The sequence below is a fragment of the Lytechinus variegatus genome, chromosome 1, assembly GCF_018143015.1.
Source record: "Lytechinus variegatus isolate NC3 chromosome 1, Lvar_3.0, whole genome shotgun sequence".
NCBI classification, from domain to species: domain Eukaryota; kingdom Metazoa; phylum Echinodermata; class Echinoidea; order Temnopleuroida; family Toxopneustidae; genus Lytechinus; species Lytechinus variegatus.
In genome coordinates, this window is record NC_054740.1 from 86,032,067 (window position 1) to 86,059,055 (window position 26,989).

Sequence of the window (26,989 nt, forward strand, 5' to 3'; positions counted from 1 at the left end):
AAACAAAAATACAATTGAAACCTCTTTTGAGAATACGGGCCATTAGGTGTACATGTAAATTTTAATATAAGTACAATGTAATCACACTGAGCGATAATTTTAAGAGAAAGTCTACTAAAATTTTAATTACATACAACATTGTAACTGTTCCCACACCATATCTTTTGTAACTAGTTCTGTCATAGTTTACTGAATCAGACAAGCACACAAGGGCACATGTATGTACATGTATTTCACTACTAAGAGAAGACTTGTCATTTTCGATGATGGTTTTTTGCTTATTTTTCGGCAATTACTAATTTTCTTCCATGTTCATAATAATAGGCATACCGGTATTCTTTATTCCAGCATATAAACAATTTGGTGGTTGAATAGTTGGATTCTGGACCCGCTGATTTTATGATTGTTGCGAAAACTGGAATTTATGTTCAAAGAGACAGGACAAAAACTGCTAGCAATCAAAAGTTCTTGTAATCTTCTCAAACTAAAGAATATCAATTTGTCCTCTGAGTAATTACATGTAAGAAATCTTTCATCATGAGCTATAATGCTGTATAGGGGAGTGTGGGGGATCCAATACATTTGATTAATCACAGGGACTTGCCACTTTGACAATGCCCATTTTCATATTCTAATTTCAAGATACTGGGTTCAACTCAAAACCTGCTCAGCAGCTACTCAGCAACACTCTGAAGACCACCAAGGTAAAAACAATATCCATTCGCATGCGAGAGCTCAGAGGCGTGAGTCTACAACCAACCTGGCTATAGATATTGCACTCCACGGCTCTACAGAACAGCCCCTCCAATAGCATTTTGCTATATACTAGTTTATGTGAACTTTTTTGATGATTCAATGTGCAAGGCCCTCAGAACATTAACTGAAAGTGCTGTGCTTGCCCTATACTCCAAACTCCTCAAAATACAGATGAAATACTTGAAGATACTTGTGGCAAGATAAAAAAGCTAGTGCACATTTCCAAAATTATTTACATATTGCTGCTTTCCTCAATTTGCTGAATGTTTATATTGCAGTCTCTTTTGTTTTTTGTTTTTTTACTTTTCATGCATATACATGTATGTAACTTTGAATGACATGTATTACTTACTTTTTGAAGATCTCTTGTAAGTCTGGACGGCGAGTGATGACACGATAGAATTCAACAAACTCACTTTCACTGAGAGCATCAGTCCTTACTTTTCCTTTCTTTGTCGTAGCCCCCTTTGTATTGGCGAACTGAAATACGATCAAACTTATTCAATTAATATCATGTATTGTAATGTAAATACATCTCATTTGCAAAATTCTTGTTAAATTCAAGTACAATTCCAATGAATTCATGCAATGGTTACGTCAGTCCTTTCGTTTCTTGCTGAGTTGCCTTTGCATGGCATGAATTCCAGTTATTACTAGCAAATCGGGAATGAAATAAAATAACAATATTTTGTGACACTATCATCAAACAAGACCTACAAATTTAATAAACATGGGGGAAATGATAATCAAGCAATATTGATAATATTTGATTCAAAAAATAAGGTTGGGAATACAGAGCATCTTTCATATTGATGCAAAAACACCTTTAACACTGCATTATCACAAGCATCAATGATGTAGTGGGTCTGACTGTATCTAGCCTTCTGATCAGAGGGTCATGTGTTCAAATCCCACTACATTACAAGCATCTTAATAGCATCAATTTAGGCCACAGTTTACCCCTCTCCATCCAGGAGTCAAATGGGTATAGGATGTGAAAGCCGTACATGTAGTATTTCCCAAAGAGCGATTTAATTGCAAACTCACCAGGGAGTGGGGAATGAGCATTAATCTTATGTGGGCAAGATTGACTATAAATTCTGGTGACCAAACTATTTCTAATTTATCATCACTACAGTAGTTCAGACATTGATACTGGATCATTACAAATTACACATTGCATGGTCAAAAATACCCTATGCCTACCATACTACCATACCAATGCAGATTGCAGAGAGATACAATGTTCCTGATTGCATACATGTGTGTCAAATTTGCAGAACTATGGATGTGCAATGTACTCGCAATAGTTTGATAAATCTTTCTTCTTTAATAATAAAAGACAATGAACCAACTTGAGTCTAATTTAATGTCTTTGTTTCAAATATTAATATCTGTACATGTATACTGTACAATCACACTTGTTTCTGATTGTTAACATTGAACTCATTCATGCATTAAAATGATTGTGAAAATAAAACCAAACCAAACCAAAATATTGAAACTTAATACTTATTTGCCATAGCTGCAGTTAGACATTGATAAAGTGATTTGTATTGTGGAATACATCAGTATTTCTTGACAACTTAGAAATTTGAAAGTTATGGCATGATGGACTCACTGGTACTCTCATTATTTAAAATTCCTATTCTCACTCATTGTACTTTTATGCCAATTTATAGAGAAAACTAAGAAATGCCAACAATTTTATTAATGCTCAATAATTCATTGTGTACTGTTCGCTACCATATTTTTTTATATTACAGTAAAAATATATTTTGCAAACAATAACTGCCCCAAACTGTACTGTTTCCATAAAAAAATACATATTTATAGATCTGCGTTTAAGGTGATTTTTCTTTGTCTTTTTTCAATGTTCGCAATGCGCCTTAACGCCCTCTACCTTTGACTTAACGTCTAAATATGTATTAAAACAGAATAAACCCATTCATAGACTTCGCCCTTACGTAGAATATATGCATATATATATAAATGTTTTTTTGTAGAGAGGGTACATTTCAGATACAAATTTAAATAAATCATTATAAAAAATCTAGGAAACTATATATATATATATATTACCCACCACAGAATTACAATTTGATTGACAAATTATGGAATGCTAATATGAAGAAAAAATCAATAAAAGAAAATAGTAAATCTAATAAATAAACAAAACTAGAATTACAATAATACATGATTGAGACAAGAAACTACTATATTATAACATATACATTTAAACAAATTTTTGGAGCATTAAACAAGAAAAGAATGGAGAGTAGCAAATAAAGATTTGGAGTTTATTTAATAGGTATACCCACAAAACACCACATTTTCCTGTAAACACAATCAGTAATATCAATTCATCATAAAACCCGTAGAAATAGACAGTTACATGTAAGTTTAAGATAGTACCATAATATGTAAGTACTTACTGTAATCTGTAAATCAAGGGGGAAATACACGCAAGAATAAAACATTAGACAAGCAGCAACAGTCACACTGATAATGTTGTTTTAAAGAGCAGAAACCAGTGACAGAGAAACATCTCCATGTACATTGCACATCAAGTGCAAAAAATGCAACAATTAGTACTGTTCACACACAAAAAAAATGTATATTAATCAGAAATGGTGAAATGATTTCTTCCCCTTTTTTTGATTGAAACAATATATTCTACTCAATATTATACTCAATAAAAACAAAACTAATACAGAGTATAATACAAATGCAAATAAACTGATGTAAGGATTGATTCATCCAGGAAAAGCCAAATTACGATGGAAACAAAGAGCTGAAGAAGCGTCCTGGATCGGACGTGAAACTGTTTTCTGTTTCAATCAGAGTAAGTCCAAATGAATAGATTTATTTTTCCATCATAAATGCATATATTTATGTATCACTTATTTTAAATGAGAAAGAGGTTTGTATGATCAAGAGTTTAGGAAAATGTTTCATAGGGAGATAACAAATATTTATCACTAGATATGAACACTAATTGGTTGCAACTTTACATTGCGAAGACCCCTCCCCCATCTCCTTCCAAATATTTCATTTTAGCTGCACATATTAAACCCCAAACCAAATTAAATGTAATAACTGTAATTTGGCCACTTCAACAGAAGAGGAGCCAATCTAGAGAGTACTACCACATTTAAGTGGCCACAGAAAATGCCTCTCCCCATTTCCAAAGAAATTAGAGTGGTGAGTACAAAAAAATAGATGACAAATTTTGACAACTGTTTTGGACCATAAGATTTCACAGATAAACAAATTTTACTTATAGAAATGAAATGTGAAAAAAACTGTTTTAAAACAAGAATTATCACTGAAGGTGATTATCAATACCCCTGCCCTATGTTGTTATCATGGCAACCCATTTTCCAACACGCTTGAAAAGTGAATCTAGCATGTCCTTACCTAAGATGAATGTTTGTGTCAAATTTCAGGAGCAACAATAAAAAAAAGTTTTCCAGGGTTTTGGGCAATAATATGCTGTTACCATGGCAACAATTAGAAATACATATAGATTTCCAAAGCATGCGAAAATGTGTCTTGCACATTTTTACCCCAAGACCAATGTGTGTTCCAACTTTCATGAAAATTGGTTAACAAGTGGAATGCCTCTGGCGGTCTCACCTGCATCACGCGATTAAAGGGGAAGTTCACCCTGAAGAAAACTTTGTTGCAAAATTAGCAGAAAAAACAGTAAACAATATTGGTGAAGGTCTGAGAAAAATCCGTTTAAGAGTAAGAAAGTTATTAGAGTTCAAAGTTTTGGATTTGTGTCGTCATAAACGAGCAGCTGCCCCATGTGTTATGTAATATAAAATGCATTAATTTCAAATTTTGCATGGTTCCTGATGACTTAATTTTTTTTTCAATTCATGATCGGGTGTGAAATGATTTGTCTATTGATATACAAAAGGTACAGTGAAAACCATTTTCAATTTTCTGAGAAAACGACATTTCATTGATTTTTTACCATTCGCTATGTAGGGGTGCTGCTCGCATATGACGTCACAAATCAAATAATTGAAATTCTAATAACTTTTTAATTATTTGATGAATTTTTCTCAAACCTTCGGCAATATTTTTTATTATTTTTTCTGCTATTTTTACAATAAAGTTTTTGTCAGGGTGAACTTCCCCTTTAATATACCAGCAGTGCTGACTTTGAAAACTGCTATAAAATAATTATTCACAAAACACACCATTCATATATAATGATACAATACTACATTCATTGACATTTGACCTTGATCACGTGACCTAAAACTTGTCAGTGATACTTGATTACCCCTATATCCACATTTTATACACTATATCTACATGTATAAACTTTGAAAGGCATGTGACCTGAAACTTGCACAAGATGTTATTGGTTACTCTTATGTCCAAGTTTCATGAATCATATCCATAAACTTTCAAAGTTATGATGGTAATTCAACAGATATCCCCTACATGGCCAAAATTTCATTGACCTTTGACATTGGTCATGTGACCTGAAATTCACACAGGATGTTCGGTGATACTTGATTACTCTTATGTCGAATATTTATAACTAGACCAATAAACTTTCAAAGTTATGATGGTAATTCAACAAATACCCCCCAACTTAGCCAAAGTTCATTGAACTTACATGACCTTTGACCTTGATCATGTGACCTGAAACTCGCACAGGATGTTTAATGATACTTGATTACTCTTACATGTATGTCCAAGTTTTATAAAATAGACCAATAAACTTTCAAAGTTATGATGGTAATTCAACAAATACCCCCAACTTGGCCAAAGTTCATTGACCTTAAATGACCTTTGACCTTAATCATGGTGACCTGAAATTCGCACAGGATGTGAAGTGGTACTTGATTACTCTTATGTCCAAGTTTCATGAATGAATATTGCACATCTTTACCTAAAGACCAATGTGTCCACCAAATTTCATGAGAATTGGTAAAAAGTAAGGGAAGCAGTTTGAAACGCAGATATTTACTTAATTTTTGCCATAATATACATGTACAGTTACCATGGCAATACAATTTCCAAAACATGGAAAAAATTTGTCTTGCACATCTTCATGATCACCCCAAAACCAATATGTTCCAATTTTCATGAGAATTGGTTATAAATTGAATAAGTAGTTTGGTGTGCAATATTTGCAACGAACCGACCGACAGACCAACCCAACCGCCCGACCATACACTCATTCCTATACACCCCCTTAAAACTTCCGATTGGCGGGGGTATAATGATTGGGAAATGTTAATTTTAAAGCAGATTAGAATCATCAGAGCTGGCACGTGGAATGACACAAATGACATACTCTAATGGCAAAGCTATTGTAAAGCAGTATTTCAGCACATCAAAAAAATAATTTTCTGAGTTGGTTAACAGACAATGCACAGTATTTCCATTTCAAACTAATGTACAGGATATGGGTTTCCTGGTTGAAGTACATTCAGTTTTCATGAAGTTGGATGTGGATGTAACACATTGCTAGTGAGCTGTTAAAACCCTGAATCAAACTAATATCTTTTTTGGGGGGACTGCTCAGAAAAATCTACATATTTCAAAATCATCAAACCTTATTTTGCTTTAAGAGTGAGATAGTTCTCTACAGAAATAACACGTAAGAGACTGTTTCCAGACAACATAAGGTTGACATAATTGTCATAATTCTAACATATAACCTTTTCTGATTTGTCCTAAATAATGTCCAAATTTTGAGATATGAGGTTGACAGCCCCCAACATAATATGATTTGTTTTTCAATTTAGTATTTGGATCTCTAAATCTCGTCTTCACCTCCAGTGGGCAAGACAAAAACACATTGCTTCACATGCTTTAAACACAAAGTCAAGCGGGGAAATCTTCCTAATGTTAACACACAGCATGCATAAAAAACTAAATTTACTTTTAATAGCTCAAGTAATTAATTAGCTATGCAAACGCAACATTAAACATATCATACCTGGAATAATCTCTTGGCGTGAGCCTTCTCAATCTTGATGTTCAATGTTTTGAGAAGTTTGACAGATTCCTCAAGGTCTACGGTTCCATCCTGATTAACATCTGCTCGTCTGAAGGCATCCATGATCCATCTGAATGATTGCCACATCAAAAGTTAAGGAATACCAACAATTCTTTAATACCATGAATATATTCTGATAAATAATTTGAACCAATGTTTCACTCGATAGACTAAAAGAGAAGAATTTTAGTCCACACTTGTATAGAATGGTAGAATTGATCTTCTTTCTCAGATATTAATGACAAAGAAAATGTATCTAATAATCAATAGAAATTCATTGTAAATACTTATATTATCTGTTTCTTGTCATTATGCACAAACAAAGTGGTGTGTGTGCGATATGAAATAAACATATGTTTTTCAGAGGATGTACATCCTACTTTTGTGATTTTACATTAAAAATATTTTGGCAAGTGACAGAACTGTTATGTGCATCTTTGTGCTGTAAACCCATAATAATCAAGCATGGAAAAAGTGGAAGATTTCAGGATGTACATGTACGCAATCTATTGGGCTGATGCAAGAAACTTGTGATCCAAATTGCAAGTCTATTTTTGGTCCCTAAATCAATCATATGTCTTGCAATTAATTGTAAATTCATGATTGAATTCTAATCTGTTCCTTGATCCAAGGAGTGTGATCTGATTTGCTACAGCTAAAATTGATGCATCAACACTTGCAACTGATTGCAAATATTTACTTGCAACACCCTATGTCTGTAGCTTCTTTAAATATGCAATCACTGAATTTGTAAAATAAAGTTTTAAATTCTCTTTTTCTTTTCAAATCAAATAAGAATATTGTTGTGATGGAGCAATGAATAAAACTGAACTTTTCCAAAAGAATCAACTGATGAAAAAAAGTACATGTAACTATGATCATGATATACACTTTCATGATATTGGTATTTGAAACGATGAATATATAAATCACAAGAGAATACACTTTCTCGAAATTTTACCAAAGCTTTAGACAGGCTTTTTAATGGCTGTACAATTACCCTCTGATAATATATTTTAAATTAAAGAGCTCAGAGCTGGGTATATTCTGTATTTGCATAATTGTAATTTGTGTTTTCTTTGAAAATTATTATCTAACAACCTGGCAATAAAACCTGAAAAGCTACAAAAGCTGAAAAACTCTACAATTCATGCCACAGTGCACTTTATAAATACTCTCAGAAAAATAAACAAGCCAGCTGTTTTGATTGATAATATTTGTTGAGGAAATTAGACTACTTTATATCTACTAATTAGTTTCATATTTAAAGGCTAGTATCGATATAAAAGGAAGGAAATGAATGATGCGAAACCATTCATTTGTAAAAATCAACAAAGATTAAGATTATCATTGAGTTAAAACATACATAAAGAAGTACAAAAAATGCAATGATACGTACATGTATACTCCATTGCAAAGTAATATGATATCATAATAAATTTGATTTATATCCCTTAACCCTACTAGGCCGGGGGGCCCTCAGAGGCACCCCTCAACGAATTGCGCGATATTTTCGCCGTACGAATTTTTTTTACTGTGCCGCTCACTGACTTTTTACTTTCAAGTCTTGTGCAACTTTTGAGACCAATTTTGCATCGCCCGGGTACGTGGTTCTGAAATTACGAAACAATATGTAAGTGCATGTCAGAACCAAAAAATGGCTCAAAACATGATTTTGTATACAAAGTCAATGCAAATTGTGTTTTCAACCAAAATTCATAAATGTATGATTATTTTTAGTTTAAATGAATTTATTTTATGATCTCAGAAGAGTCCTCAACAAATTTCATTGAAAAAACAAGAGGTAAAAAAAACTAAGAAATACATAAGAAAATGAAAAAAACAATATAATACATTAGAAAATGATTTGATATTGCAATCATTTTCATGTACCCTTGCTGAGAACACCACAAAGAGGAAAAAGTATGATTTCGCATACTAATTACGCATAAATTAGCATAATCATTTAATAGCGATTCACATGAAATAAATTACTATACAATTGTGTATATTATGCCCCAGGCAACCCGCGTGCCAATTTTCGGCGCGATTGCGTGGTCGACGGCCGAGATTTCAAGGGGAGGCCTGGGAGGCCCCCCTCTGGCCATATCAACTCCCAAAATACCCTGGCCTAGATAGGGTTAACAGCTAATCCTTTGGTACTTTTAATTCCTTTATTATTATTATTATTTATTATTCCAACTATGCCAACGTACAGTACACAACAGGCATAGTAGCTCAGCTACATGTAGGAAGCACAGCAGAGGAGGCACACTCGCTTTAGTTGGTAAAATGAGGGGGGGGGGTTCTTAATACCAGCAACCTGGTTCAAAATAAATTTAATGCACTGGCATGCATGTGTAGGTCCCTAGGAGGTTAAAGGCCATTGGTCCTCTGGTTACTTTACTCAAAAAGCAGTCATGACTTTTTTAGCAGTCAGATAAAATTACCACCACTGAATATTAAACATCGTTTTCTTTATCTACATTTTAAAAATCCCATTCAACTCCATAATTTCTAGTGAATACTGACTGAATATCTAAATAAATTATAAAGCTTCAAAAGAAAGCTCCAAATTGATTGAAACAAGCATGGATAGCTATTCAGATAGAATAGATTACTGGCACCCCCCCAAAAAAAAATAACAACAACAAAGTATTCACTCATAGTGTAAAACAATAATGATAATGTCTACTGTACATACATCTTCATTCTTGTTTTGTAGTGCAAACTTTAAAGTGCTTAATATACAAAGTAACCTTTCCTTTTATCTCTATCTTTGTTTTCCTCCTTTAAGAACATCTGTTGGTAATTCTTCAAAAAGGGCAAAATTAAAAAAAATAAATATATAGCAAGGATGACTGTGTTTACTGTTTACTGTATTATCTTTAATGATTCTTTCACTTGTACTCCCCCACTTTGCAATTTCTATCCTTTTCCTATCCCAATTGATTGTGCCTCCCATTTCCTTATATGGTCTTAAACCTCTTTTGATACATTTGCGTAGCTTCCTCTCAAAACTTGTATACCCTCTAAATGCCTTCTAACTTGTACAAGCAAATCCCAGTTCTCATTAGCTCAAGAATTTATAAAAAGAATATACCATGAAACAATATTTTCCATTCATATCCTGAGCATGCTGGAATGTGATTTTGTTTAGTGATGGTTCATTGAGCAATGGCAAAAAGATAATAAATCATGTGAGACCTACACCCAATACCAAAAACATTTTGTTGTTGTAACATTTTCTACAAGGAAATCAATTAGTTGTGTGCCGATTCATATGATCGGTCACCTATACATGGACATAGACTTCATTATCATTTTATGAATCATTTTTGAACAGTTTTCTCTTTAAAAAAAACCCTGAACCATTCTTAATTCAAGATGTATCAGAAAACAATTTCATGATATTCACATACATTTCAATGTCACTTCATACAAGAATTGAAGTAATTTTCATTAGTGTGAACTGACCGAAAGACCTTCTTTCTGTGGTCATGCCTCTATCTGGAGGAACTCCCCATTTCCCCTCGGGTTCAACATGCAAAGATACGCACCCCTTGTTGTCATGGCAACAGAGTTCTGACAACAAATTTCAGCACACCCCAGATCTGAGTCATCTAAAACTCTCTTTTATCTGCTTTTTGCGGCTGGGATCAAACTCTTAACAGAGAAGGTTTGGAAGAATTTAAATTGTATTCAACATTAAATCATTGCACTGTGGTCCCTTGTACAATGAAGAAGGCTTCGCTCATGCAAAAAAATTTTTTTAGCTTGTTAAAATTTATTTCATATAAATGTTTAAAAATACATCCATTTCATTCTATGCATTCTCCTTCCCAGTAGAAGTGTAATACTGGTGTCTTTGTGAAGTGAGAAGTGCTATAGTGTGACCTAATCATATCATAATTGCATTTTTTTAAATAAAAATATATGGGCACTTTTCCCCATTTTTACAGGGTTTTTTGACAAACATGTACATAATGGCCTACATGGTCAATATCTACTTTACATATAAACCACAGAATACTTCTATTTCGTGCCTTTTCAACTTTCATTGCACAGCAATTGATTGTTCAACCTGTTTGTCAACAATCCACATGTTGTAAATCTGCAACTGGGTGAAGACATGCATGGAAATATATTCCTCTCGCTTTCAAAAAATTATCCATTGTATGGATGCCTGGGGAAAACTAGTACAAGGGCATCGCAAGGAGTGCATTCTGAAAACACAGTTGGAAAGATTTGCAGCTCTATTTTCTCTTCTTTCTCAAAATAGAGCTTGCACTTTGATATGAAGTATAGCTGGATTAATTAACTTCCACAATCAATGATGCATGAGACTTTAACAGTACGATCTAACACACTGTGTAATACCAAAGGCATTGCATACGTTGTAATTGAAACACAACTTTATATGGACTGTTTATATGTGTGTATCTCTGCTACAGTATACGGTTCAAAGCTGTGAAAATTGGCATGTAAAATACGTTAAAAATAATTTCAGCAAATTAATACAAACAAGTCATTTTTTTTCCATTAGTGTGGTCGTTTGATGTATTACCTACATGAAAGCTATATGATGTGTATTAAGATTATTTATCTCTTATCACTTTGTATATATAGACCGGACATATAATCAACCTACAGTATCAATACATGGATGAACAGATTAATTGCTCTGAATGAGCTAAGTCAACAAATTTGGACAATTGAGTACTCATATCAATCAACCAATAAAACAAAGCTAGTTTTTAGTTTTTACAAGCTTGGAAAATAGCTTGTTAATTGGGGATCTTAAATATTAGCCTGAATTTAGCTGAAGTTTCATCTGCATCAGCCTGAGCCTTCATAAATTCATTACCAGGTACCTTGGGCTGATTGTAACATACAGTTGTCATGGAAACCTAAAATGCAAAAAAATCTGAGTAAAAGTTTTTAATCACAGGGCCCAGGAAATGAGTAAAAGGTACCAGGAATAGTGAGCTAACTGGATTTGTGGTGAGGAAAATGAAGGACTTCAAACCTTCGAAAATGATTGGAAGGCATTGCAACAGCTGAACAGGGAATATCTTCACCATATTGCTGGGTATTTCAAATTGATGCCCATGTGCATAATTTACACCTGTCTTGATAATTCCATTTAATAAAACAATTAGAATTATATCTCTTAATGAAAAATAAGAATTTTCTAAAAGCATACTGTAGACATTAATTTCTTGGCATATAGATTATAGTGTGTGAAATGAAATGATTGGAAAATCATCATTCTTGTGGATGTGGGCACATGCTACATGTAGATTATAAAACTGTTGCATCCTTGGTAAATATCCAGGAAAATTATAGGCATAGGACTTTATGCTGGTGCTGTCTCAATTAACTGTGCTACATTGACTTTAAAAGGATACGCAGCCTGTTTTGCGTGGATGTCGATATGCTGCGACTTCTTCTTTAGCCACCGCAATCCCATGACCCACGTCCTAGCGTCATCCTGACTAGGCGCTACAAGATTCACGGTGTGATTCTCTTTGCCGACGATGAGAGAAAAGCAACGTTCTTTGGCATATTTCTTTTTGTTCTTTGAGATGCGGAATGTGTCTGTCTCGTGTCCACTTCTTATCTCATGGATCTCTGAAAGGGACACTGTAGAGCAGAAAGAAAAATATCAATAACAATTAGGAAAGACACACAAATTACAGATTTACAGTGTATGCTATTTTGTCTCTAATTCAACCACTTCATATTCACAAACTTGTACAAATCAGTACTACATGTATGTAAAAGCTTAAGTTCTTCACCAATTGTAATGTCTATAGAAAAAAAAGTAGTATAAATTCAGGACTATGAGACTGGAGTTATAACAAGGTATTGATTTGCAAGATTCCCAGTAGAAAAATAAAAATGACCACATGCAACTCTGAGCAGCATTTTGCAATTAATTTTCATCCTTCTAGACAATGACCACAAGTGAATAATACAAGAGTTTATTACAAGCACTTCAACATTGCATGATTTTCTGCAGGTTTCAATGAATGACACAAGGGCATGATCAGCCCAAAAGCATATAATTATGTATGTAAAGTAATATTTCGCAAAAAATAAGTAAAACTGAGTGATCAAATTTCTTTTTATAGATTCTGTGTGTGCACCTACACAATATGCAACATTTAAGAATTCAATTTTTCTATAATTTTGTAAGACCAATGAAACTGCAAGTGCATATGTGTACAATGTACTTTTTGTCATATGATAAAAATGAATGTTTCAAACTAAAGTATGAATACACTACATGGACAGTACTTGTACAGACCTGTGTAAATCAGTCAATGCCATATGAATATCATTTACTAATCAATAATGTCAATAGTTTGAGTCCACAAGGAAGCAGACAATACATGTAGTTCATAATGACACCAATGACAGAAACCATCTTGTTCGACATGTAGTTGAGAATAAATGGGATACAGTATTTGCTTGCTTCCAATGTTCAGGTAAAACTTACTATATTTTACTGTACATTAATCTACATGTAAAACATGTAAACAACGCAACAATGGACAGGCCCATTTTGTACTGCTGTCCATGTACATGAACATGTAGTTACTGACACTAAAATAAAACACCTTTATCATGTAGGCCTATAATTTTACATTCATTCTTTAAAAAAATGAAATGAAAAAATAAGTGCTTTTTTTTAATGTATGTACATACCATACATCTATGTATGAACAATGTGTACATGTAGGCCTACATGTACATGTTCAAGAATGAACTTTTCATGACTTGACAATTAAAGGCAGCCTGGCCATTTCAGCTGAAAACAAGTTTTGTTGATAATCTCAAGCTTGGCTTGTTAAATGATAAAAAAATGATTTTCTGCCCATAATCATTCTATTGGACTTGTTTTCCTTGAGTGTACACGCCCATTCAACATGTGTGGGTGGAGAGGGATCAGTGCCCTCAGGAATGGGACTTGTTAATGTTAATTGCTTTTTGGAGATTTCAGTGGATACAGAATGAGATTAGAAAAATGTCAACAAGTTGATTACCAAATCATGAGGGGGCAGCAGAGAAAATTTATAATAGTCTGCAAGTTCAGACTCTAATGTACATGTATGGTATTGTATACAAATATAATTATTATTGTTTATTATTATAATATTATGCAAACTGGTTTTGATAACACACACTCGCTATATCTTTGGTATTGGGTAAGATAGAACATGAAGTATTTTCATTTCTTGGATAGAAATATCATCTTTATTTATACACCACGGTTTAAAATATTAAGTTCACAAGTTCCAAGGTTGAGTCTAACTACATGCATACATGTACAACCAAAATGAGGGGAAAATGAAATGTTTCATATTTTATGACATGATGTAGAAAAAGTATGCATCATCATAAATTTCCCAATTTGCACCCTACCCATGTTTTCAACCGATTTGTGCAAATAAGTGAAACTTTAAAATAAGAGGACTTTCCTATTTTATGAAGTTTTCAGCACTTTTGTGTTGACTTGATATTTGATGTGCAGGGCAATCTGGGGAGCGCTTCATCAACATTTCTGTCTGACAAGTCGTCAGATCTGACAACCTTCCTTGATTCTGATTGACTGAGAAGCACTGTTACTATGGTAACTGTCGGATAAAATGTCCACAAGTCCTTTCATGAAACGCTCTCCAGATCATATATCATAAAGGGGCTGTGGAACCATGGGAGGGAGGGGGGGGAAGGGTCGGTTATTGCTGCCCCCCCCCTGAATTTTTTTCCTAAACTGTTTACAAAAACATAAAAATTAACATCTGATTGTATTATATGGTCAGCCCCCCCCCCAACTTTCAAAACCATTCTGCAGTCCCTGAATGATAGACTGACCTGATGCTTTGTGTGATGCCTTCTTAGATGGGGTGTAGACAAGAGCAGAAGCGTCATCAGTCAGTGTGAAGTTCCTGGTGTGCTTCTTGGTACTATTAGGAGAGATCTTGGTGAACTTGGTGCCTAACTTCAGCTTATGCTGAATTTGTTCAACTACACAATAAAATAGGATAATGAAAACGATTATTAAAAGTGAAACCTGTCTACTATAGTCACTAGAGATGCAAAGCCAATATTGGTGACTCATTTAGTATGCCATTTTTCTTAGATTATAAATATGGAAAAGGGATATCCAAGATGGAAAAGGGATATCCAAGATGGAAAAAAATGTGATGAACACCTTCAGAACAAAAATAACCCCAATTCACCATCTACAAAACAATAGGGATGTTCCACAATTAAAATGAAATCCATGTCATTTCATCAAATTTTACACAATTTTTCCCACCTGAATATTTTGAATATGAAAAAAAAAATAACACAGGCTTAATGTTTTGCTATTGAGCTTTGAAATTCACCCTATTGAAAATACTCGAGGATTGCACATTCAAAAGACTTTGGCATTTTTAGACCCCACAAGATCACTATACTGAGGTTAAACCTCCATTACATGTAGAATAATGTTTAAATCATTCACTTGACATAAACGTTTTGTTTTACAATACAGTACCGGTATACATCAGTATAAATAGTAATACATCAATAGATTTTATCGCATGATACATTTTCCATAGATTTCCAATCAATTGTAGGCCTATGTATATATTATGCATATACATTTCTACTCATTTATTATTAATATTGAGCATGCATCAATCACATATTTCGAGCTTGACATGGCCTGGCAACCATTTGAATAAAAAATAGCAAAAAAAATAGTAAATACATGTAGTAAGGACCTCCCTCATCACTGATGTCAAAAAACGGCCGAGAAAATGCCTCCTTGTTTTAAAAAAAAATAGTAAGATATCAAATAGTAAGGACCTCCCTCATCACCGCTCTCAAAAAACCCGGACGATCAACTACTTTCTTTTTTTACTTGGCCTTAATTTGTTTTATTTTAACCAACGCGCGGAACCAAGGGGGATTGGCCTCGAGAGGTTTTTGGCCTTTGCCAATCCCCACATCCACCGCATGTTGGTCTTACTTTTCCTATTTTGTAATTATATTTATTTGCTTATGTATTGTTTTCTATTGTTCATATAATATTGTATGCTGTATATTTTTGTCTTTTAATGGATGTGAATAAAGTGAATTGAATTAGATTTTTTTTATTTTCACTTTCAGATAATGATGAACATAACAACAAACACATAGCAGAATAAACATCATATTAATAGATACTTCAGACAGTTACAAATGATATACTGTAGGATGGTTATTTTGCTATTTTGTTTTTCCATTATTCTTCAGCTGTTTTACATTTCTGTTCTGTCTAGACTTAGTTTATTTGCATTTCTTTCCAGCACTGCCCTTGCAGTCTGAACTTAGGTTATTTGAGTTTAATGATATTCAGTTGTCATTCATTCATTCTTCTCTGAATGCCTTTCCTCCAATTCTCTTTTGTCATTTTCATTCCTTCTCTATTCTCTCTTCAGGTGTTCCACTCATTCCATCCCTCACCTGACTCCTTAGTTTCTACTTCCATTATTACATAATCACCAGACATCTTTGTAATCTCATCTCATTCCTTATTGGTTTATCTTATGAATTGGGTTCTTACATTTTAGTTCGATCCTTCCATTTTCTTTAGTTTGATTGGTTGTTATTTCTAATTTAAATATTTATGTAAATTATAGAATGATTTGATTTTAGCTGAGGCAAACCAGCCCAGATATTAAACAGTGCACTACCAGACTTCTTCGATTACAGTTCTATTTATTTGCGTCTCAGACATATAAGTTTTACAACCTTACAACTGGTGGCAGCAGTGCTGACTAAGAACTTATATTACTTTCTACCTCTAAACCTATAATTTTTACAACTTTACAATACAAATAATACATGATCGGTAAATAACTCATTTTGATAATATAATGAAATGAAATAATAAAATTGAATAATAATTGAAAATTACAAGTCACAGTTAAGTATGAAAATGAAAATGAGGGACTTATTATAAACAAAAATGGTAAGCCACTCTGCTAGGCTCCAGAAATAAATATTGATTTTTTTTCTTTAACCAAGCATAAGCAATTAACAGTAGGGTAGGGTAAATATGATCATATTATAACATATTATAATCGTTGCAACGTTTCAAGGAATTAGTTTATGATATCAGATGACACAAGTAACCCTTCAACATCGTAAATATCAATTTCTAACTATCTTGATCAGTGTCAGTGAGTGATGCAGAAGATATAACATTAACTGATGACCTGATGAGTGATGTGGTGTCCATGGGAATGGGCCTGGCACAGTAAAAAAAAAATTACTGAGCATGCTGATTAAACTTATATTTTAAGACCCGTTATTAATCATACCTCAGTCCAATCTAATAAAGCTCAGGGATACACATGTTATGGCATCATCGTGATATTGGGAACCAGCGTTCACTTCATACAGCAGCGCTTTATTCAGTCACACGCACGGTTCCCTAATTCCACCTCCATTCACTTTGTACACAAGTGAACGTATACAAATCGACGAGTGGTTCCCGAAACCATGATTTGGCCATGTTATTGAATTCTACAATTCAGCTAAATCAAATGAAATGCTTGATCATATAAAACATAACAAAAATGAACTTGCTGAGTAAACTTTGAGAAGCAGCGGTAGAAAGTGTACCACGGCCACGGGCCGGATAACAGCAAGAGGATCCCCGACCGCGCCCCACACAGCTACCGGTACTCGTCTGCTTCTGACTCCCTCAAAAGTTCCTGCAAAAAAAACCCCTTTCATAATCACGACTTCTCATAAACCACACAAAACTAATTTCTGTGAAATTATACCTTGTCCTTGATTATCTCCCATCTTGGAAAACACTCCACTACGCTCTCTGTGATGTTATGAATTCACTTCGGTTAAAAAGGTGGAAAACAGAGTGGAATCCGGAGCCAAATTTGCATCGGCCGCTCTCGTTCTCTCCTTGCTTGACGCGCGACGCCTGATCGATAATGCAGCTATGCGATAGTCTTGGCTTCAGCCGAGATAGCGCTCTTTATAGCCGGGCTCGTGTAGCGCTAGCTGTGCAGCAGGGCATCAGCTGATTTGGTGGGCGTGGTCGCCTGATCAAGTTATTTTGAATAGACCAGTTCGTAATTACTTCATGGACAATTTTGGTCAAATGACCTTTCATTTCTTTGATTAAGATAGGTAGATTTCAAAGCAAGATATTACGTAAGATTGCCTTACATAGCAGGACGAAGAAATTGAATAGACCAGGTGACTAGAATAGCACACAAATGAACACTTAATGAAGGCATTTGTTGCATTCCTACTTTGAATGCATATCTTAACATGTTGCACAATGTACTTTGCAAACTGTGAAATACCAGTCGTTCGTGGAAGCATTGTTGTTTTTTGTGGATATAAATGAAAACGACAATTCAAAAGAATATATGAATAATCAAGACATCAAAGTTGGAGCTTATCTCATTAGATTTTAAAGCACCATGTCATTTTAATAGAAATGACCTTCTTCTGATCATGCGTAGAATCTTTTGATCATGCGCAGAAAGGAACTACGAACTGCATATGGCTTATAGGCAAACTACATGTAGTCAGTTTTGACTATTGTTGCCTTATAAATTTGCTTTCCTTTTTTTCAAAATATAATAGTTTCTTTGTTCAATCTATGTCAGTTCAAAAAGTAAAAGAAAGAAAGGAAAAGTTCTCAGGAAATCGTGCAAGACCACCTCTCCTGCCCGGCTCCTGCATTAGTACGTTATCCTGACAAGCCCGCTCGAGGTGCATTTCGAGGGCAGGGCGTCTCAAGAGTACAAAAAATTGTATTTCCTATGTCTCTCAAACGTGAGCAGGGGGCGCTCTATCCGATACCTCATAGAACTTCATTTAAATTCTGCAGGTGAAAATTTATGTCAAATCGATCAGATCAATATCAACATTATTTTTTTATACGCAAAAACATTTATAGTAGAGTAAATACTAACATTCAAGGGCTATATGATAAAGATAAAGTGACAATAAAGGTGCACACATAGATTAATTAGGTGTAAACATCATCGATTACACTAAACAATTACCCCCAAAAATATGAATAATAATTATATACACTTTGCTCAGGAAAGTATTATGGTCACGAAAATAATAATTTGCTAAAGTTTAGTTATCTTTAGTCTTGACTACACCCTGTTGTAATGGTTGCCATCCTGGCAGCCAATTTCAAATCTATATAGTCCTTTTGAAATATTTGATAAGAGCACTTTGTGTCTTTACCGCGAGATTCTCCACTTTACGTTCCGCATAAGAGATATTGTTAACATTTGATTCAGCAAGTAATAGGGCTCGTTGAATAATAAATCTAGGGCAAACATATGAGAAATGGTACATCGTTTCTCTTTCATTACAAAATTCACACAATCCAGTCGTGTGTCTTCCCGTCTTAAAAAGGGAGGCATTCAAACCCAAACCTCCCAAACGTAATCTGTGAATCATTTTTTACCTCTTATATCTGTGGAGAGATAATCAAAGGGAGTTTTTCGGAGACAGCTTTCAAAAAGAAGAGTCGAGAAAGGTTCGAACCACCGAGCCCTGCTTTACCAGTCAGGGGCGTTATCCAATCTACCAGGATGTTTCATATGGAAGTAAAAAAGCAGAGGGAGGGGGAGGAGGACCAGGTGCCCGTTTCATAAAGAGTTACAAATGTTGTAACTTTGCCATTAGTGGTAACCTTGAGTTTGATTGGCTGCGGGGCCCTGTTGCCATGGTAGTTGCAATAAATGGCAAAGTTACAATAATTCCTTTATGAAACGGGCCCCTGGGGAAGGGAGGAGAGGGAGGGCGACAGAAAGGGAGATATCTTCATCATCCTTCCTCCTCTACTTTTTTCCCACCATATCCTTCAGTTTCCTAATTTTAAGCCTGTTTGATTCCTGTACCTCCGTCACTGGCCCCTACTCTCCCACCCATTCTCCCACCTCCGTCGATCTCTTCACTGACTTGCTCATCCTTAATGTTGACCTTCAGGCGTTATATATTTGTTTAGCTGGGGCCAGGGGGTGGGCCCCCGGGGGGGGGGGCACTCAACCAAAAAAAATGGTGAGGGTGTGCCGCGGGCGAGACAAAAAACGGGGGCCTTTTATGGAGCGGGCTTATAGACCAGTTCGTAATTACTTCATGGGCAATTTTGGTCAAATGACCTTTCATTTCTTTCATCATGATAGGCAGATTTCAAAGCAAGATATTACGTAAGCTTGCCTTACATAGCAGGATGAAGGAATTGAATAGACCAGGTGACCAGAATAGCACACCAATGAACGCTTAATGAAGGTATTTGTTGCATTCCTGCTTTGAATGCATATCTTAGCATGTTGCACAATGTACTGACAAACTGTGAAATACTAGTCGTTCGTGGAAGCATTGTTGTTTTTTGTGGATGTAAATAAAAACGACAATTCAAAAGAATATATGAATAATCAAGACATCAGAGTTGGTGCTTATCTCATTTGATTTTAAAGCACCATGTCACTTTAGTGCAAATGACGTTCTTCTGATCAAGCGTAGAATCTTTTGATCATGCGCAGAAAGGAACTACGAACTGGCTTATTGTAAAAAGGAGGGTCCTCGGAACGGGCTTCGGAACTACAAATGTTTGTGAAAACGGGGGTCTTGGAACGGATCGCCAGCGTGTGGGTGCGTATGCATCTATGGAACGGTTATGTGTGCATGATGGCCGCTTTTCACCAAAATTGCAGCTCATTGTAGCAAATCAATGCGATCGGAACGGCGTAACGAAAAATATGCGAAGCTTTGGAGCGGATTCCTTCTTCTTTTTTTTTCTCGTTAAGAAGAAAATGCTATGCCTTGGAGCGGTTTCTTTGTTCTTCTCAATAAGACAAAAATGCTATGCCTTGGAACGGAAATTTGAGTGTGAAAATGGGGGTCCCCTCCGCGGCACATACCCACTATGCATTATATACTGAGTGCCGAGTGCCCCCCCCCCCGGTGGGCCTATTGAACATTCCGTCTCGGGGGGGGGGGGACAGTACGTGTGGCTCTTAACACCCCCTTAAGCCTTTTCATTAACCAACCCATGTCATGTCAAGTTCCGTGCAGTTCCCAAGCATCCTAACTGCGGAGGGTCTGAATTCAAATTCTGAGGCCTCTCATTTCCAAGCAACTTCAATTATGGTTTTAGATTTTGGGGCTGCACACGCCACCCTTTCAAAATCAGAATGCTCCCACAGACCCTATCAATGAGCGGTTCACTTTAGCTCCCTTTAGATATAGGGCTGACTTATTCGTCTTTTTTTTGTCGCTGCACGAAAGCCTTAATAGAGATGTAATACTCTTTTTTTTACACCCTAATTAATAATGACTGACAATGAATTTGGCAGCGGCAGTGTAATCCCGTCTGAACTGAATGTCTATTTGACCCGTAAGTCATCCATTTTCATTAATCTACCTCTCATCTTCTTCCTTTCTGGTCATGTTGCTTGACCAGATAACATGCGTGTACCCCACCCTCACTAAGCCCCCCCCCCAAAAAAAATATATATGTGTAGTATGTGTGTGTGTGTGTGTGTGTGTAATACAATATCAGGGGACCGTTCAAATCTGACAACTTTCCTTGATGCTGATTGGCAGAGAGGTACTTTTACTATGGCAACTGCCGGATAAAAAATGTCCTTTCTTGATAAGCTCCCCAGCTAGGTTTTTCTGATTCAGCACTTGTTGTCTGACAACTTGTCAAATTTGACATCCTTTGATTTTAACTGACTGTGAAGCACAAGTGTCTGATAATATGGTAATTATAAAAAAAAGACCACAGTAGAGAAACGAGTGACTCAGATAGTTCAGTGCAACCATAGAGATGTAACCCTATGTAGGTCCATCTGACCATGGACCTACCATCTGACCCATAGAGATAGTATACATCTCTACTCACAGGTAGAAATAGAGTCGATGAAAGAGGGCGCTCTTTCAAATAGTTCTGAGTGACCATTACGTTCGCCGGTTGTCGTTTGGGGATTATGATTTTTCTATTGAGGCATATTTTGTATTATGCCATGGGCGGAAATTTGTCCCCAAAGGTAGGGGAGGGGGACCAGGGCCTAGAAAAATTTGATAAGCCCCCCAAAATAGGGTTCATCCAAAATGTAAGGTCGTATTAATCCCCCCAAAATAACAAATTATAAGATTATTTACTGCGAAATAACATGTATAATTATTTCGATTGTGAAGTGATGTATTTTTCTCCATCATAAAAGACCAAAAATAGTAGGGGGGACATTTGATGTTATATCCCCCCTACTATTTTTTTTTGGTAGAAGGGACACGTCCCCCTCGGATTTCCGCCCATGTGCCACCCCCATTCTCGCTCTCTCTCTCCCCCATCTCTTTCCGTCTTTCTCCTTTACCACATCCTCTCTGTCTTTGGTCCTCCCTCTGTTCATATTTATTATGTTAATTAAGCGTGGTGTTGAGGCTTACTTAAAAACATATTGTCCACAATGAAAATAATGGTTGAAAATATCTCACAGTAGGACTTGGGCATAATACTACTATCGTGCTGTTGTAGCTATTTTTAAATACGAAAATGGGAAAGTGTTGTTCTCATGCACTCAAGATTGCCGAGATTGCCGCCCATGGTTAAAGATACCTATGTTTGCTTATACTTAAGGTTTGTTAATATATGCACATGTTACATAATCGATATTTGTTTGTATGGAGCAATGACCACTAAAAGTTCATAAAGATAATGGAAAAAAGATTGTATATTCCATTTGCTCGGACCACAACATTACTGATTTGAAACAATTAGCGCATAAGCCTATATACTCTGTACTTTAGAGGAAGGTAATATTCATTACTTATCCCAAAGATCATTCGTTGGATATTTTCATTCCTTTTATTTTTCGACTGGTGATAGTCAATTTGCTGTAATTGAGCTATTAGCCTTTTGATTGAAAAAAAAAATCAGTCAACACTTACTGTCTCCAACAATCCCCTAGCTCACATGCACTCCCCCCAAAAAATGAAACAAACAAACGAAAAAAGTACAAAATTGGTGCATGTATAAGTTATTGATATGCAAGAAGATGGGTGGTTGGTGGTGCATGGGATGCTGGTTCGTGAAAGCTCGATCTAGGGAGGGTTCCTGAGCCCCTCCCCAAGCAAAAATGAACAACAGATATGAGGGAGTATTTTACTCTATAGCTATAGTCCCATACGTCGACAGAGCTGAACGTCAGAAACGAAATTGCTGTTCCCTTAAAATATATATCCAGAAATGAATTCATGAAAAAAGAACACTTAAATAATCCACTACAACTAATGTTAAAATCTACATCATAACAAAGGGCTTGAGTTCTCGCATTTTCTCATAGACCCAACTGATCTTGTGGCCACCACTTCCTAAACCCATCGGACGTACTTCGGTCGTTCAGTTTCAAAATAATCGAACAGATAAACCAAAACAAACAATATAGGCCTATCCCTAGAAAAGACAACAATTTTCATTTCGAATAAAATAGTAGACTGTTTTAAGTTATATCCGGAGTTATATACTCACTTTCTTTCGGTTGGAGAGCTTCAAAGGCGATGGAGATGTCATCGCCGAACGACGATGTTCGAGGTCGGAAACAATTCATGATTGTCTGATCCGTTGATTCATGAAGACGACGACCATTCACATTAATTTGTCTTGATAAATGCAGTCACAATGAGACTACTGCTTTCAGTAGAGTTGAGACGAAAATCAATAATTCAGAAACAACCTTTCTCGTTCACTTCTGGGGTCTCCTTGCAGCTTGAAAGGCGACAGCACACAACTGCGAGCCTTCAATGATAAGGGCGTAATATTAACCTCAAGTGGTGTATCAGATTCTACAAATGTTATCACGGGTGTTGGCACAGACCTGATGCAAAACCAGACTTGGCTCAATACGGCTCCTTATCTACACTTCGTGGGTTAAACCAGGGACATTCACCCACACCCAAAACGAAGCTAATTAAATAGCATATTTTGACATTCAAATATGCTCAAAATGCAATGGAATGTCTTTTCTAATCCTAATCAATAGGTGTGTGAGCTATCTAAAATATATTATGCAATTACAGTACGAAGGTTAATCTCTGCTCAATGAAAACAAACTATTAACTTGAATTTTCTTATCACAAAAACTGGACCTTAATTACAACAAGGTAAATCTGGTGTCCCTGTAGAAGAAAAGAAGCATACATGTATGATTAATATTACAGGCCTATCTAATATCGAATCTTATCAATCAAAATTTGAATTATACCATTCCCATTACATTGCTTTTGTAAAAAGGATACAGGCTTGTAATGTACCCCATGCAGAATTCCAGGGTTAATATTTAACCATCATGTCTGGAATATAGTGCGTCATTTTATGTGCAAAGATACTTCAAAAATTAAAAAAAAAGTCAATAATCTAATCAAAGGGAATACCTTGCATTGGGATAGTGCATTGGCATGAGGGTGTGTGTGTGTGTGGGGGGGGCGTATATCCGTAGTTTGTGACAATCGTTCAATGTTTTTTCCTCTCACTTAAATTCAAAGACTGTTGACTATTGTGGTGCTAAGTAACACCCAAACTTTATGTCCCCTGTCTCACTTTTGCCCTTCCTGTTTTTTGAAGCTCCTTAAAACATTTCTTGTATACCCTTGCTATTCTGAACGAAAAAAGTGTGTATTTATTCAGATTTTGAATAAAACTTCAACTTGAACATAACGATACAATTGGATATTGCTTTAAAAGTTGTCTTGTATAAAGGGGAAACACGTGGATAGAGCGTCTCTGTGATTTGAGTTTAAGCAGGCAGAATGCAAGCAGTTCTCGTTACCAGTACAGTGCTAAATTCTGTTTGTTTTCTTCATGAATGTAATTAGTAGTGACTGGACTTCGGTCTTTGGACGCCCATAAAGTGTCAGTGACTAATATCATCACGTGATCACTGCATGCTAGCAATTCCAGTTAGGTTTTTTTGAGAATGAAAATTATAAACATTTATGAGGCAAGACGTCAAGCTTATGAACGATATTATCAAAGGGTGGAGGGGGACTTATCTTGAAAATATGTTATCATAACTGCTTCACTGGAAAGTATTAAATCATTACCACATAGAGGATTTTTTTTTCCTAAAGGGAGTGAAAAGACGTTAAAAAACATACAAGCGATCAAGGAAATAGAGACCCCATGGTAATTTGAGGGCATTATTAGATATATTTTTTCAAATTAAAAATTTGATGATCTGGTGCACACATCAAGTAAAGTTTGTGCAATAAAACGAGAGGTTTGGGAAATTTCGACGAAGGGGGGGGGGGGGGGGGGTGCCCCGTTGTGGTTGCTTTCTGCTCTGCGATTTCGTGTTCAAAGTTATCCCTAATTATCCATTTCATTTTTTTAAAATCGTCTAATTTCTATCGTTTATGTTTTCTGCTAGCATTTTTTGAGAAATAATATAAATATAAATAATACAAATTGGTCGCACTGCGTATTGCGGTTAGGCTTAATGAGAAAGACAATGCAGTTAGGATGGAATTGCCAGTGGTGTATATAATGAGCCATATCTTGAGGGGACTGAACAAATTCAAAATTGCGAGCGATCGATAATGTTGACCTTTTCCAAACAGAATCTAATTTTTTGACAGATTTTGATCTTCCCCTTCTTTCCTTCTCACTTGTGTGTGTTTGGTGGGCGGGGTGGTCAAGTGCCCCCTGTATAGCCTAGAAACAGCCAAAAATGGAGAAAGTTAAAAAGGGGAAGCGTGGGAACAAATAAAAAAATAGATTATGGATTTTATACCAAACGGGGGAACTATACCCGCATGTAAAGTACCTTTCTGTTTTTATCAGAACATTATAAATAACCGGATAAATTACTGTTTACAGGAGAAGTTCACCGTGACAAAAAGTTTATTGTAAAAATGGCAGAAAAAGTAATAAAAACATTGCCGAAGGTTTAAGAAAAAATGCCAAAGAATAAAAGAGTTATTAGAATTCTAGTTATTTGATTTGTGACGTCATATGCGAGCAGCTTTATTACATTATTATATGGTAAAAATCTTCGAAATGTCATTTTCTCAGAAAGCTGAAAATGGTTTTTAATGTACCTTAAGTATATCAACAGAAAAACCATTTCACACCCGTTCCTAAAAAGAAAACAAAAATCAGTCATCATGAACCAACTATAAGTTAGTTATGATAATTTGTGCATTTTATATATATGGGGCAGCTGCTCGTTTATGGCGTCACAAATCCAAAACTTAAAATTGTAATAACTTTCTTTAATTCAGTTGTTTTATTTATCCACTTTCAATTCCGATTTCATATTTACAATTATCATACAATTGACAACGTAACATAATCGTAATCACATTTGAAGTATATACAAAAATCAATAATATTACAATAGACAAACATCAAATTGAAATATGAAAGGAAGAGAGGGAGGGCCAACTGAAAAGCAGAGCTTGTGTAATGTTGGCCCCCTGATATTGTAATTAATCTTTAATCTTTAATGCGTTTTCCTCCAACCTTCACCAATATATTTTATTTTTGCTATTTTTACAACAAACTTTTATTCAGGGTGAACTTCCCCTTTAGCTGCACAACTCTGTATTTTCTCTGTGTGTTTTCAACACATCCTACACGCACTCTCTTCCACGTTGCTTCTATGTCACTGCAACATGCATGATACATTCTATTTCTGTGTTAAACTTCGTTTTACTCATTCACACTCTTTACAAATTACACAAGATACAATTTCTTTCTACTTACACCAGTTTATTTACACGAGTCCAAAATACCTGATTGTTAAATGCAATATAAGAAGAATTCATTGATGACAATCATATTTCAACAGTTTGTTTTGTACATATAACTTTCGATATAAATATAGATCAACAAAAACAACTATCATACAGTATAAAAAGTATACAGCATTATACTTTACCCTAATGATTAGGAAAATATACATATCACACAAGTAGCATTTTATAGCTAGGCTATCGATCTAAGTTACATAAAAATAGGGGCCTATATTCTATTTTAACCCGATTTAAATGGGGTCAATAATTCAGAAACTTTCTTATTTCAAGAATGACTAATAATAACGTACTAAATAGATATCCAGTCGACACACTATTTGTTTTATGGGTGTGTGTGTG

At 35.3% G+C, this 26,989-nt stretch overlaps 1 protein-coding gene across 7 annotated transcripts in view; it reads right to left on the reverse strand.

Annotated features, from left to right (window-relative positions):
* Positions 1-23,722, reverse strand: part of LOC121426180 (1-phosphatidylinositol 4,5-bisphosphate phosphodiesterase delta-4-like) — a 62,838-nt gene extending 39,116 nt beyond the window's left edge. For 2 of the 7 annotated variants that reach the window (XM_041622429.1, XM_041622423.1), the window contains exons 1-5: positions 17,623-17,813; positions 14,672-14,824; positions 12,202-12,436; positions 6,731-6,860; positions 1,109-1,236 (exon numbers count right to left, since the gene is read on the reverse strand). In XM_041622429.1, the coding sequence (XP_041478363.1) occupies positions 1,109-1,236; positions 6,731-6,860; positions 12,202-12,436; positions 14,672-14,824; positions 17,623-17,644 (668 nt within the window). In that variant the 5' untranslated portion in view covers positions 17,645-17,813. Of the gene's footprint in view, positions 1-1,108; positions 1,237-3,191; positions 3,198-6,730; positions 6,861-12,201; positions 12,437-14,671; positions 14,825-17,622; positions 17,814-23,366 lie in introns of those variants that run through there. The other 5 variants (XM_041622391.1, XM_041622405.1, XM_041622384.1 and 2 more) reach the window with 5 other exon arrangements.
* Positions 23,723-26,989: the final 3,267 nt, after the last annotated feature.